This window comes from Hakea prostrata, chromosome 10 (genome assembly GCF_041222555.1).
Source record: "Hakea prostrata isolate BN-2017 chromosome 10, UWA_Hpros_2, whole genome shotgun sequence".
Taxonomy (NCBI): Eukaryota; Viridiplantae; Streptophyta; class Magnoliopsida; order Proteales; family Proteaceae; genus Hakea; species Hakea prostrata.
The window spans coordinates 40,519,358-40,532,257 of NC_142609.1; the positions used below are offsets into that span (position 1 = coordinate 40,519,358).

The 12,900-nt window shown below is 34.8% G+C and overlaps 1 protein-coding gene across 1 annotated transcript; it reads left to right on the plus strand.

Annotated features, from left to right (window-relative positions):
• Positions 1 to 4,591: 4,591 nt before the first annotated feature.
• Positions 4,592 to 6,755, plus strand: LOC149002957 (ARM repeat superfamily protein). Its single transcript, XM_089136597.1, has one exon. The coding sequence runs from the start codon at positions 5,111 to 5,113 to the stop codon at positions 6,500 to 6,502; it is 1,392 nt and encodes a 463-aa protein (XP_088992723.1). The 5' UTR covers positions 4,592 to 5,110; the 3' UTR covers positions 6,503 to 6,755.
• Positions 6,756 to 12,900: the final 6,145 nt, after the last annotated feature.

The following is a 12,900-nucleotide window of genomic DNA, read 5'->3' on the forward strand; positions in this document are numbered from 1 at the left end:
TCTAATGGAACCCAACTTAGTATATGGGCACAAGATTGCATTAGCTTAATATATGAGATAGGTTAAAAAGCTTAACTTAGCTCATTCCATCAACTTTAGAGATTTTGACTGGTCAAATACCTGATAGATGATTACTGATCCGCAGCCCTATTAAACCCACTAACATTTGAATGATTTAACCATTTGAAGATTGTAACGCGCTGGAAGAAAATCAAACATTACAAAATCTGGGAAATCCAGATGAGTTTCCAGATTTGCAACCTGCACTAGGGTGATAATTGATTCCAAATCACATTTAAGCATTTGAAAAGTAAAAATCGTTTCAATCATTTTAGGAATTATGAAGATCTACAATCTACAACCATTTGTAGATCTTATTTGGTAGGAAGTTTGGTCGAAGATTATCATAATTGCTATATAAAGTATTGATAGGAAATCATGTTCAATCTCAACTCATCCATTAAAAAAAAGGAAAGAAATCTTTAGTAAACATGATTTGGGATTTTCTCTAACTTAAAAAATAATAAAGTGGGGGTGTTATGAAGACCCTAATGTTGGGAGGAAAATTGAAAAAAGCACCGACAGCCACTTAATGATGATCAGAACACCAAAAAACATATACCCCTTGTAGTCATGATTCTAGATATCAAAACAGCATTGCTTATGCCATGGTGTTTACATTGGTTTGAGTTTCTTTTACAGGTTGTACGTTATATCAATTCTTTTGTATTTTGATGAAATTAATAGTTGTTTATTCGAATTTTAATTAGATGGACAAATTAAAGCGTTTTGGATATCAAGTCCAAAAAAAAAAGTGATTTAAAATCACAGCGCCACATTTTTAAATCAAATGAATACTAAATCAAATCAAAAAACTATGCCCAAAGCTGAAGAATTTGATAATGTTCAGATCTAAAGGAATTTAATAAAATGTCTCAACTCAACAACCAAAGATTTCATTCTCTCTTGCGATCGGATATCAAAAGAAGAAGCTGCATTGGCACGAATGATGAATGGAAAAAACTTCATTGCTAAAAATAACAATAGAAATGATAAAATTAGAAATGATGCAAAATTATCAGAAAACATTTATAAGAAGGAAGATGTTTCTGGAGATTAGATACGACACACCACAATAAGAAGAGGCTATAGTTCAAGGAAGAAAGGGTACGATTTTTTTTTTTTTTTTTTTTCTTTCATTTCTTTATTCTTCTTTCCCATGTCTAGCTAATTCTATCTTTCGATCAAAATTAATGAAAGTTTGATTTTCGACAATTGTGAGACTCTTAGTAATTAGTTTTCTTCTTTAATTCTTAGTTATTTATACATTTTTCATGTTCATTATGTTATTTGATTGATACTTAGACAAGAGGATTATTGTTTAATGATTAATTCAATAGCTAGTCAATTTGAATAGTTATTTATTGATTATTCTAATATAAGTGACAAATAGCATCTTCGAATGCGTAATCAATGCTCCAGAGAGTTTGCAATGAAAATGTATGTCCTAGTTTAAATAAACAAGGCTTTTCGGGTTTATTGGTTAGAGATTGGGTGTTTAGTATTTGATAAAACTAATAAATATAATTCAAATGACAGATCTGAAGGTTATCAAGAAAGTAGGGAAAATTGATTATTAGAGGACTAATCCTCAATTACTATAACCAATCTACCCGAAATTAAAGCTTTTGTCTTTGAGTCAGTGATCAAATTGAAGAAATCAATATTGAAATTAATTCTTGATTGAAAGTTTTGTTATTCTCCATGTGTTCCATTGATGGAATTTTGGACCTGGGTTTTGAAACTTTGAGGATCCTTGGAGTGGGATTAGGGTGTCTATATATCGTCACCTAACAACTTGATTAGTCTCTGCAATATTTTCCAAGGCAACTGTTCTGCCCGCATACACATTTTAAAATGAAAGGTAGAGAAAATTTTTGTTATTTTGTCCAATAGTCAAGAGACTTGCTAGCAGATTGAGAGAAAACCGAGATTATCTAAATTCTGAGACGATGGTGGGTGATTTCTCACAGGGGGACGGGTTAGGTGGGGGTGGTGGTCGCCGGCAGGAGAGGGGAGGTGGTTGGCGATTTCTGGCAAGGGTAGGAAGTAGATGAACCACTCACTAGGAGTTGGGTATGAGGATTTAAATGGGATAATTAGGTCATTTTACATTATTGAGGGTAATATGGTCATTTGACATGTGACTTAATAGAATCTTGGATGAAAGTTTTTGTGACAGTGTACAACTTATAATTTTGCAAATGTACAGCTAGTAATTTAACCCATTAGAGTGAGGTATCCAAAGTTTTTATTTTTTTGGGGCCAAAAGAGGTACCCAAAGTTTATCTCTCATGTCCAACATGTGAAGAATTTTATTAATTTGTATTTTTGGTAATAAAGCTCATTTTATATAGACAATTGAGTCGAGGCTACACAGTTACGTTCATAAAAACTGCAACAAATGAGCGGATAAAGGCCATTGAGTCATAGTCGGAAACCGACAAAACCCTCTATTAGTTCTATACCTTATTATATAGACACTTTATTTTTTTGGTAAAAACTATAAATAAAATTCTATTTATATGAAAATCATGTGCAAGTTTATCTAAGGCTATTTATCCCCTCACGTTACTTTCTATGTCAACCAATATTTCATTATTATTCCAAGCACTAACGAATTGTTTAATGGATGAAGATCAATAATTACTAAAAGATTACTCATAAACAATAATATGGTGTGCAAAACGAGTATGGATCGTCTCCCCATTAGGAAAAATCATGTTCGCACCTGACTATTTTGAACTACATAATAGAAATAAAACCCACTTGTAAATATTAAAAGATAAGAGGCTCACATGTAGATCATGAAGCTTATCACATGATTTATGAATGTAGATAATTCAAGAATTTTTTATTATTATTATTATTATTATTTGTGGTAATCATATTTCAAAAAATTGTTGGTCCCTATGTAAGAATGTTTTTGGGGGTTGAAAAATATTGGAATAACATATATAGCTCTGCAGCTTTTCTTCGCTCGTCTTTTCTTCTGTTGTGGTCCTTTGGCTGAATTTCAGAAAAGGGTTTTTTTTTTAAACTCTTATTTATCACGTGGAAGCAAAAATTCTAAATTTGTAATCACTACTATGAAGCATCGTTTTCTTCATGGAAAAAAGAAATAACTCTCACTTGTATTTTCCAACCCCCACTCACCAACATTTTTAAGGAGTGACCTACCAACTTCAGTGGTTATCAACAGTTATGAGTGGTCAAGAGAATCATATATGTGAATTGATCAAACTTTTTTGTATAATTTTTGAAATTCTTATCATTCATTTACTCTTACATGTATGTTCTTATAAGCAGCATGCTCTTAGTTGTCTTAGATTATGGATATGAAATTAATCAGATGATTTACTTAAATATGATTTATATAAAAATTAGTACTAATTAGATCTTCTTGTTATATTTTCTTGGTTTGGTTTTTTTAATATATGTTGAATCTAGGGTTTTTTTTTACATATCTGACATGACGATATATCTACATCTAGTACATCTAGTTATCGAGGTAATTTCAATCTTGTCAAAAGCGCTAATGATACATTGATGACTATATTATATGTAGAGTCTAATCACATGGTTACATTATTATTTAAAAGAGATTTCTCTCCTCCATAATGTTGGGATAAATAAATAATAATAAACCACACGATAAGATAACATTATTTTCTTTCCTTCCAGTTTCTTTCCCTCTAACTTGAAGGAAAAAAAATACCAATTGACTAGTTGATGTCTATGGTCCCCTTATGTCTATCCATCACATATGAGGGAAGATATTGTCAAATTCAAATATGAAGAATAAAAAAACTTCCCTCTAATGAACTCTTTCATTTTTTTTTTTTTTGTTGTCAATTCCGGTTTTCAAGCCTTTGCCCTAACTAATCTGAGTGTTCGACCCGGGTCACACCTGACTGTGGTGGGTAAGCCTTTACATCCATAAAGTTTCAATACTGAAAGTATTGAAACCTTGCTTAAGCGGACCAAGCTGCTTACCACTTGAACCAATCCCCTCTAATGAACCCCTCCTAATGTGTGGCAAAGGTGTGAAGATGACATGAATCTTTACTTTGACTATCTGGAGAAGATAAAGACTCAAAAAACACACCTACTTATAAAAAAGGTAACTACCACGCACACCCATAAACCTTTTTAAAGAAACGCATCTCAATGATATTGCTTGCCGTTAAGAAATCACAATTGATTGTTGGTGCAAAAAAGTTAAATTTTTTAAGAAGACAATAAATTTTACTTAGAATGAACTTACGCTTGACTTGTCATCATCTTCATCTCCTGAAATAAATAAATAAAACAAACTGAGACTAATAGAGTTAGTAATTGGCGTTGAAAAATTCCATTTCTGCTTTTGGAATGAATTTGATTTTATTTTTGTCAGAATCTTTTGTTGTTTGTTGACCGGAATTTTTATTTTATTTTTTTATTTTTAATCTTCGGAGTTGTATGAAAATGCACATTTTGGATTTGAACGGAAAATACTTTTAAATATTATAAATTAACCGATACCGTCTTCTCTCCTTAATCGCCGCCTCTTCCATTTCCCTCCCTTCCTTCATACTCTCCTCTGTGCCTTGTAATAACTGTTTTTCATACACCGACAAGTATCCCAAACTCTACAATTCTTCTCTGCCGAGACCAAATTGGGTTTCATAAAGAACTCACCGATCGATACCGCTCCATCAAAGGTAGTTCGCTGATGCTTTTGTTGTTATCTTTTTGCATGATTTGTCGGTTGTGATGAAATTATGAATTCCTTCCCTCGATCACTTACTTATCTCCTTCTAATTCCGATTAGAAAGTGACTCTTGGTGTTTTAGATCGATCAGTAATTCCAAAAATCTGGAAGGGTATCTATGTTGAACATCTTGAATTAGTGGGTTTCTTCTATTTTGATGCAGAGATTGGTCTAGGGCTTCATCTTAGACATTTTCTCAGTTTTATGGTTTTGGGTTAAGATATTTGAGAATTTTCGATTGAGGGTTTTTTTTATAAGGGATTAGGATTTGGCTAAATTCCAATCGTTTCCCAGTTCATGTCAAGTCCAAAGGAAAAGAATATGGATTGGGAAGAAGCACTTAATTTGTTTGAAAAGGTAATAGCTTGCGAGAGTGAAGCTCTAAAAATCAGAGCTATACTCAGGGTTGGACGTCTTTCAAGTTCAGCACCTGATAATGTATTGGCACGAGCAGTACCAATCCTTGTGGATCTTCTTCGTAATCCTATGAACAGCTCAAGTCAATCAATTCTGATAGCTGCAGCTTATTCCTTAACCCGCATTGCTCGTCAAGGTGATGGTTCATTGGCTACAATTATTGGCCAATCTGGTGTTGTGCCTTGGCTCCTGAGGTTATTGTCTGATTCAGAAGCTACTTTTAAGAAAATTTTGATAAAATTTCTTTGGTCAATTGTTACTTGTAGTAAGCCATGTCGCACAATTGTAGTTCGAAGTGGTGGAATGGAAATTGTTCTCAACCTGTTGGCCTCATCTGTCGATGATACTAGGCGGTATTTGTTAGAGACTCTCAGTTCATTGGCATTATTGAGAGAAGTGAGAAGGGTTATTATAAGCTTTGGTGGCTTACCTTTGCTTGTTGAAGCTGCTAGGTGTAGCAATATGGTCTCTAGAGCCAGAGCTGCACAGGCAATTGGATTGCTTGGGGTGACCAGAAGCATAAGGCAGATGCTTGTGGATTTGGGTGTGATACCGGTACTTATTGAGTTACTACAAGAGGGGGACACCGCAACTAAACTTGTTGCTGGTAATGCTCTTGGTATAATAGCATCCCACATTGATTTTATTCGGCCAGTTGCTCAAGCAGGGGCTATTCCATTGTTTGCTGAGCTTCTACAAGGACCTGAGCCCCTTGGAAGAGAAATTGCAGAGGATGTGTTTTGTGTTCTTGCAGTTGCAGAAAGCAATGCAATATCAATTTCCCAACACCTGGTAAGGATTCTGCAAGGAGAAGATGATGAAGTGAAGGCTGCTGCTGCTGATGTTTTGTGGGATCTTTCTAGTTACAAGCACTCGGTGTCGATTGTCCGAAATTCTGGTGCAATTCCTATTCTGGTTGAGCTTTTGCAACATGGGAATGACAATGTCAGAGAGAAGGTTTCAGGGGCTGTTGCTCAGTTGAGTTATGATGAGGGAGATCGAGTGGCTCTGGCGGATGCAGGGGTCATTCCTCTCCTCATTAGCCTGTTGGAGAATGAATCTGAAGAGCTCAAGGATAATGCAGCAGAAGCCCTGATCAACTTCTCAGAAGATCCTTTACAACGCCAAAGAATATCTCAAATATTTGAGATGCCTTCTTTCCTGAATATGCAAAATAGAATGATGCAACTCCGTGCATCAGATGAGCAGACTGTTCGATCTTTGAGACACATGAGCATTGAGCAGTTCACATGGGACCCTGAACTTGGTTAAATCTTACCATTGTATTGTTTCCTCTCTCTATTAATCTATCTCTGTTTATCAGATATTGTTGATAGCACTCCCTCTTTTCTATGTTTCTTTTTGCATTGTAATTTGTTTTTCCTCCATTGTTGGTTTCTCTTAATTGGCTGTACTGTTGCAACACACCAGGGAAAAAGGTGATTGTAAGCAATTTCTATGTATAATATGGGTCTGAAGCCATAGTTTTCTTATTCCTTAAAGCTCCATCTTTCTGTTTCTTTTTCTGTTTTTTGTTTCCGATTGCTCGTGTTCATGGTGCCATTGCAACTTTATGGGTTGTTAGGTTCTAGACCATGAATTGAATTGCTTTTTGTTCTGTAAATTCTGGTGACTGAAGCTGTCTACAAGCTGATAAGATGCCACCATGGAAGCACTGACCAGTTATATTGTTAGGGGAGAGAAAGAATGATACATCTTGCCACATTGGAAGACAGTAGATTGATGAATCTGTGGGCAGGGACTTGACAAATCCTTAAGAACATGGTGGTCCGAGGTTGATGAAAAACCATCCTGAGAGTTGTGACAATGAGCTATAGCTTAAAGGAAAAATCCTCTTTTTGTAATGGTGCAGGTGGCAGTTGTGGGAGTTCAGACTTGCAAACAATGTGCAGATTTGAAGGATTCCCATGAAATGTGCAGATCCACTCTCACCTGTATCCATGTTGGTATGTGAATCTAACTAGGGGTTGGGGGTTCTCGTTGTTGCTTGTCCCACCAGTCATCGATGGTAACCACTTCCTTCCTATAAAGTTGTTATAAGGAGCTAAATAGCACAGTGGCAGCTTGAATCTCCATTGCCATTACACAGAACTGTCACAAAAACCACAGGGTACTAGAGGGGCTCGCGGTTTAGTTTGTTCTTTTCGACCTGAATTATGTGCAGGGCTGCCAGCATGGATTCTATGCTCACTGAAAAACTAGTTTATGGAACTATTTTAGGGAATACTGGCATCTGTGCACTCACTAGGTACAGACCATCTGAAGAGAAGGCTTGAAGTTGTCTAATAGAATCCATGGAGAAATCACGAGCTAAGGCACTCTGAGGTTCAAAAAGTAAGATCAAATTTGAGTTGCAGGTTTCAACAGAATGCTGGGTTTTGATTTGCAGGTGAGATTTGAGAAGAAGTTGAAAGATGGCTATGCATCAAGCTGCCTGAAGTGGTTTTATGTTTTTCTTTTCTTCCAAATGGAAGGGATCAGCGCATTTTTGTCATTAACAATTGACTATAATACAACACCAATTGGAATTCATTATAGTTAAAACATTGCTTCTTTTTTTTGGGTAAACCTAATTAAAACATTGCTGCTACTCCCTATTCACATCCTCTGTAATTCCTTTCCCTACAATTTCCTATGATTCCCTCTTAAGATTGTGCCACGTGGCATCAGGTAATCCAACGGTCACCCAATTCTAAACCCACCCATATGTTCCTCTCTCCTCTCTCTTCCCCAAATTCAAAAAACCCTTGAATCCTCTGCAATTTTTTCGTCTCTTCTGTGCGAAATTCTCAAAAAGCCCTTTCCTCCTATCGGCTGTGGTTCTCTCCTCCTCTTCACGAACATATTGCTCGTGAAAAGAAACTAAAGGAGATTCGTTTTTGACTAGTTTTGCATAAGCATGCAGTGGATGAGTATGACTGTAAGAGTGTATGAATCAACCTCTAACAAATGTAGTGGATCGCATTTGTTAATTTCATTTAATTTTGTGATTGTCTCATCTATCTCGACGGATGGGATTGCGTTCCCTCATACTTCTACTCTACATGTTTAGAAAGGAGATCTACTTTCGAATATTAATAAAATAGACCATAGACTAATAAAGCTCTCTTAAATTTGTGGTGAATTGTGAGTAAAGTACAATCCTCTACCCATTAAAACGTAAGGTTCCAACTTGTTTCATTTATCACAAGAAAACAAATGCACAATGAGAATTTTTTTTTTTTAATTAAATTTGATTTCGGTCAATTCCCAAGGGGTCTAGTTGAAAAGAAACTTTTGAAAAAACTTATAAATTCTACATTTTCAAAAAAAAAAAAAAAACTTTTACAAATTCCACATTTACAAAGGCTTTATTGATTTAGGCATAAAATTTTATTAGAAAGATTTTCAATTTTTTTAAAATTTTTTTTGGGTATTGATTTTTTTTTGGTACTGGTGCTTTTTTTTTTATTAGTCAAAAGTGAGAAGAATGGATTTCTACCTAGATACTTTTTTTACTGGTGAGAAGTGAGAAGTATGGATCTTTACCACTCAACCAACCCAATATTGACTAAAAATAAATTTTACTATTAAACTAAATATACAACTTTATATGTTCGGAAGTTTTTTGATGATTACCCAAGAATTTTTTTTATTTTATTTCTATAAAGAATACGAATAGTCAAATCTTGGACAAAGTAAAATTTATTCTCATAAATACAAAAGAATAAAAAAGAGATTTTCATTTGGAACATTCATAACCCAAAAAAAAGAAACTCTAAGAAAGAAAAGTCTAACAGATCTGGCAGTTAGGTATCATTTGTTTTTCGACGGTTCAGATCAACTGATTGTAGCGGCCAGATAAACTGCTCGTGCTAGAAGGCAACGTTGCTTTCCTCCCATTTTTCACTCACACATAGGGTTGTAAACGAAGAAGATAGTGGTATATCCCCATTGGCCAACGGTAATATCTTATCGCTTTCAATGGAGGAGTAGTAGGATGGTTATAGGAATCCGGAGCTTCTGCAATGGAGAGGTGAATTCAGAATCTGAGAAATATACCTGTTTGGTTGTAAAAATCTCTAGATTCATGAAATCTAAAGATTCCCCTTTATATATAAAAAGCGAGCCTTATGGTGAAACCACATTTCAAAAAAGCTATCATTTGCACATTCACAAAACACGCGATCAAATAGTTTTTAGGATGAATCCCATCTTATTCCGACCAACTCTAATTTAAAATTATACTCCTGGATTGGAAATCTCTAGATTTAAGATCTCAAAATTCATGTAATCAAACACCCCTTAAGTAGATTCTTCTAAATGAGCATGAATTTCATTTCTTTTTTTTTTTGTGAGAATTGAATACAAAATTTTTGACTACCTATTTACATCTTTATTATTTTATTTGTCAGGGCTAAGTTTGAAATTTAAGAATTTAACACTTTTGTAACTATTTTAGTAATAAAAAAAAATCTAGAAAAATAATCACATATCACAAATAAAAAATTTATAAAAATAAGAAAAATAAATTTTAATAAGTAACTTAATCGGTAAGAAAGAGATATACCATATCTGCATCCTATAAGAAATAACAGAATCATAGACCAAGAAACCGCAGAAGAAGAAACCCCAAGACACTGTTAAACCTCTTTGCGTCCATTCATCAGTTATGTTCACTCCGGCAACGAACAAGTCTTCTTTCTATCAGAAAAGAAAGGCCTAGATCCAAGGCACGCAGCTTCGGATTCACCTTCAGACACCCTTATTATCCTTGATTTACGTTATTGAAGTGAGGAGGGAGTAACACTAAGGATTACAGAATTGAAAAGTAAGTTACATGTCCAGCCCAATCTTTTTTCCAAAATAAGCCTAAATTTGTACTTGATTTAGATAAACGATAGTTATCAAGGGGTCACCTAGGTGTCCAGGCAGATTTGTAGGGGGCTAGGAGGTTACTGCTTTATTGTAGCATCAAGCATGCCTTGCACAATAGTAAATAAGAACCAATGAGGATCATAAAATTAATAGGTAAAATATGGCTATGAGAAATGTCGGAATGGAATGTCTTCTCTATTATTTTTCTAAGGAAATAAAATGCTAGTTTTCTTCTAATTCTTAATCATTAAAAAGCTGGGAAGATGTTCTAAAGCTTATGCTTCCTGTGGATCTGTAGAGTTAAATGGATATTCCATCTCCTAACAAGTTTGAGGTAAGTAGCAAGGAAGCCTGATGGTAGAGATCAATGTAATCAAGATGAAGTCTCTTCAAGGTAGCCTCAGAAGCAGCTCTCACATATGTTGGATCTCATCTGATTTCCCATTTCCTATCCAAAATTTGGTTTCCAAATTAGTGGCCAATTCCACCTTCTCTCTCATTTTCTCTTTCCAGAGCCTAAAAATGGGGATGGAAGAACATAAAAATCCTTGAAAGCCTGATGACAAAAAGACTAGACTTTGAAAAACTTTGTGAGAAAGAACCAAAAATAAATTTTATTATTATTATTATTTTTTTTAAATCAGACATTCACTCTGTTTTGATTTTTATTTTTTTTTTCTCTGACGTAGCAAATGATCCTGTTGACTGTGCCTGATGAACTGGGCAGATTTTTGTAATAGTAAAGTGTAATTTTTTTTTCCTATTTATTAATTCCTTTTGTTGACTTGTAGGGGGAGAAAATTAATAAACAAGAAAGAGATAGGCAGGAAGCGTGAAACATCAAATGCAGAACATAAATCATGAAGTAATGTCTCATGTCAGTCTTAGGTTTCACCAATTGGGTCTTCATTATTTTGGGTATTTTGTAAGAAGAGTTTGGCACTATGAGCCTCTATCTATCTGCCTGAACTTATATAAGCTTTGTTCAGGAACTTTCAATGCTAAGAGCAGGTTTAGGTTGTCTTTTTAATTTTTTTGAAACCGAGGTTCATCTGGGCTAAAGCTTACATGTACCTCGACCACTCCTCAAAAGGTGGTCGAGGCCTCGAGCTAAGCACAGCTTTGTTTTTGCCTTTTCTCGACCACATTGCATCTTCAACTTAGTTTTACCAAAAAAGAAATGTTCAACTTCGACTTTTTTGCTGTAGTAAATGATTAGGTGCTAACTAAGCGCAGCCATGAATAAAATGACAAGGTCATCAGTTCTAATCAAGGCAAGCTTAATTACATGGAAACTCTTCCCGTCCTAGTAAATCCAGGTAAGAAATCATTAAATCAGCAAAATAAATTCGAATATTAAGAGTACGTCCACAAGTTCAGATCTCTTAGTGACCTCTCACCTTTCTTCCTAAAGATATAGTTGAATGATGCATAAGCTGGCTGGATATCTGGGTTACCCGTCCGTCCATCCCCAACCAAAGGGGGAAAATATCTGAATTCTTGTAGATATACACGATGCAATGGTTGAAGGGCCCAAACTTATGTGGCATTCGAGTATTTTAAGTTGGCACCAAAGTGGACAATCCAAAGCTAGCACACATAATAGACCATCCAAGGTGGGAGGAGTTGATATGGTTGAAATTAGCTGTGGACGAATGCTAAGCCCAAGAAAGATGGGGCATTTTATATGTCCTCATTGGTTTCTTATTGGCAATAATTACTTTTCTTATAATTCTCAAAAGTTCCATACTCGAAACTGCTATATCAATTAGTATTGTTCTTGCAAGAAAGATCAAGTCTAGATCTTCAACTCTTAAAGATAGAAGTATGTGATCTCTTCACTCTTTTACACCACATAAAGAGTATGGTCTATTTCTGAGTATTAACAAAATAAATCAGAGACCAGACGTTTCACGTAAGCCCTACCCTTGTTGTGGAGTGAAGAAGTATGAGGGGAGTACATATCTCTCCTTTGGTAGGGAGGTAATCCAGACTCATCACTATTCATGGAGTTTAGAGCATGAATGCATTTGTTTTGAATTTTGATAACACTTAGAAACCATGCCCTGATATTTATACGTACATAGACGCCAAAGATCAGCACAAGATTAGACTCAGAAGATTTATTATTTGGGGGTCAAAATTTACACAAAGCATCTAGAAAAAAAAAAAAAAGAGTATAATCTTCAAATATCCTTGTTTTTTTCCTTATTTCTACATCTTTAAATATGAAATACCACTATTTGGCCCCCCCCTCCAAAAATTAAAAATAAAAATTTAAGATAAAGATGATGGGTACAAATGTCATTCATAATCTTTATCTAATGGTTATCATTAAATCCCTAGTATTAAGGAATAAAATGTTAAATTATAATTAAAAACTAATTCACGATCCATGAATTTCTCCTTATATATTCTCTTATATTTTCATTTCTATTTATTCTCTCATTAATCTCCTCTTGTATTCCTATTTTTTCTCTTTTTTTTTCTCACACACAAAATATTGAAGTAGTTAGCAAACTTTGGAATTTTCTTAAATCTTCTCCACATCAGGTATTCACTCTCTCTCTCTCAAATTATTCCTTCTCTCTCTCTCTCACTCATGAATTTTCTATTAATTTACCTAATTTTTAATGTAGACTCCACATTAAAATATAATAATATATTCTGAGATTAGACCTATAGTGGGTCCCACATTGGCCACATACGTTCGCCCCCCCAATGTTCAATCCTGGCTCCGCCCCTGCCAATAATCCAATATCATGAATGCCCAAAGCAATCAAGCCATCTAT

What these genes read in the sequence shown, in the direction of transcription:
- LOC149002957 (XM_089136597.1), top strand. Translation starts at nt 5,111, where the DNA reads ATGTCAAGTCCAAAGGAAAAGAATATGGATTGGGAAGAAGCACTTAAT.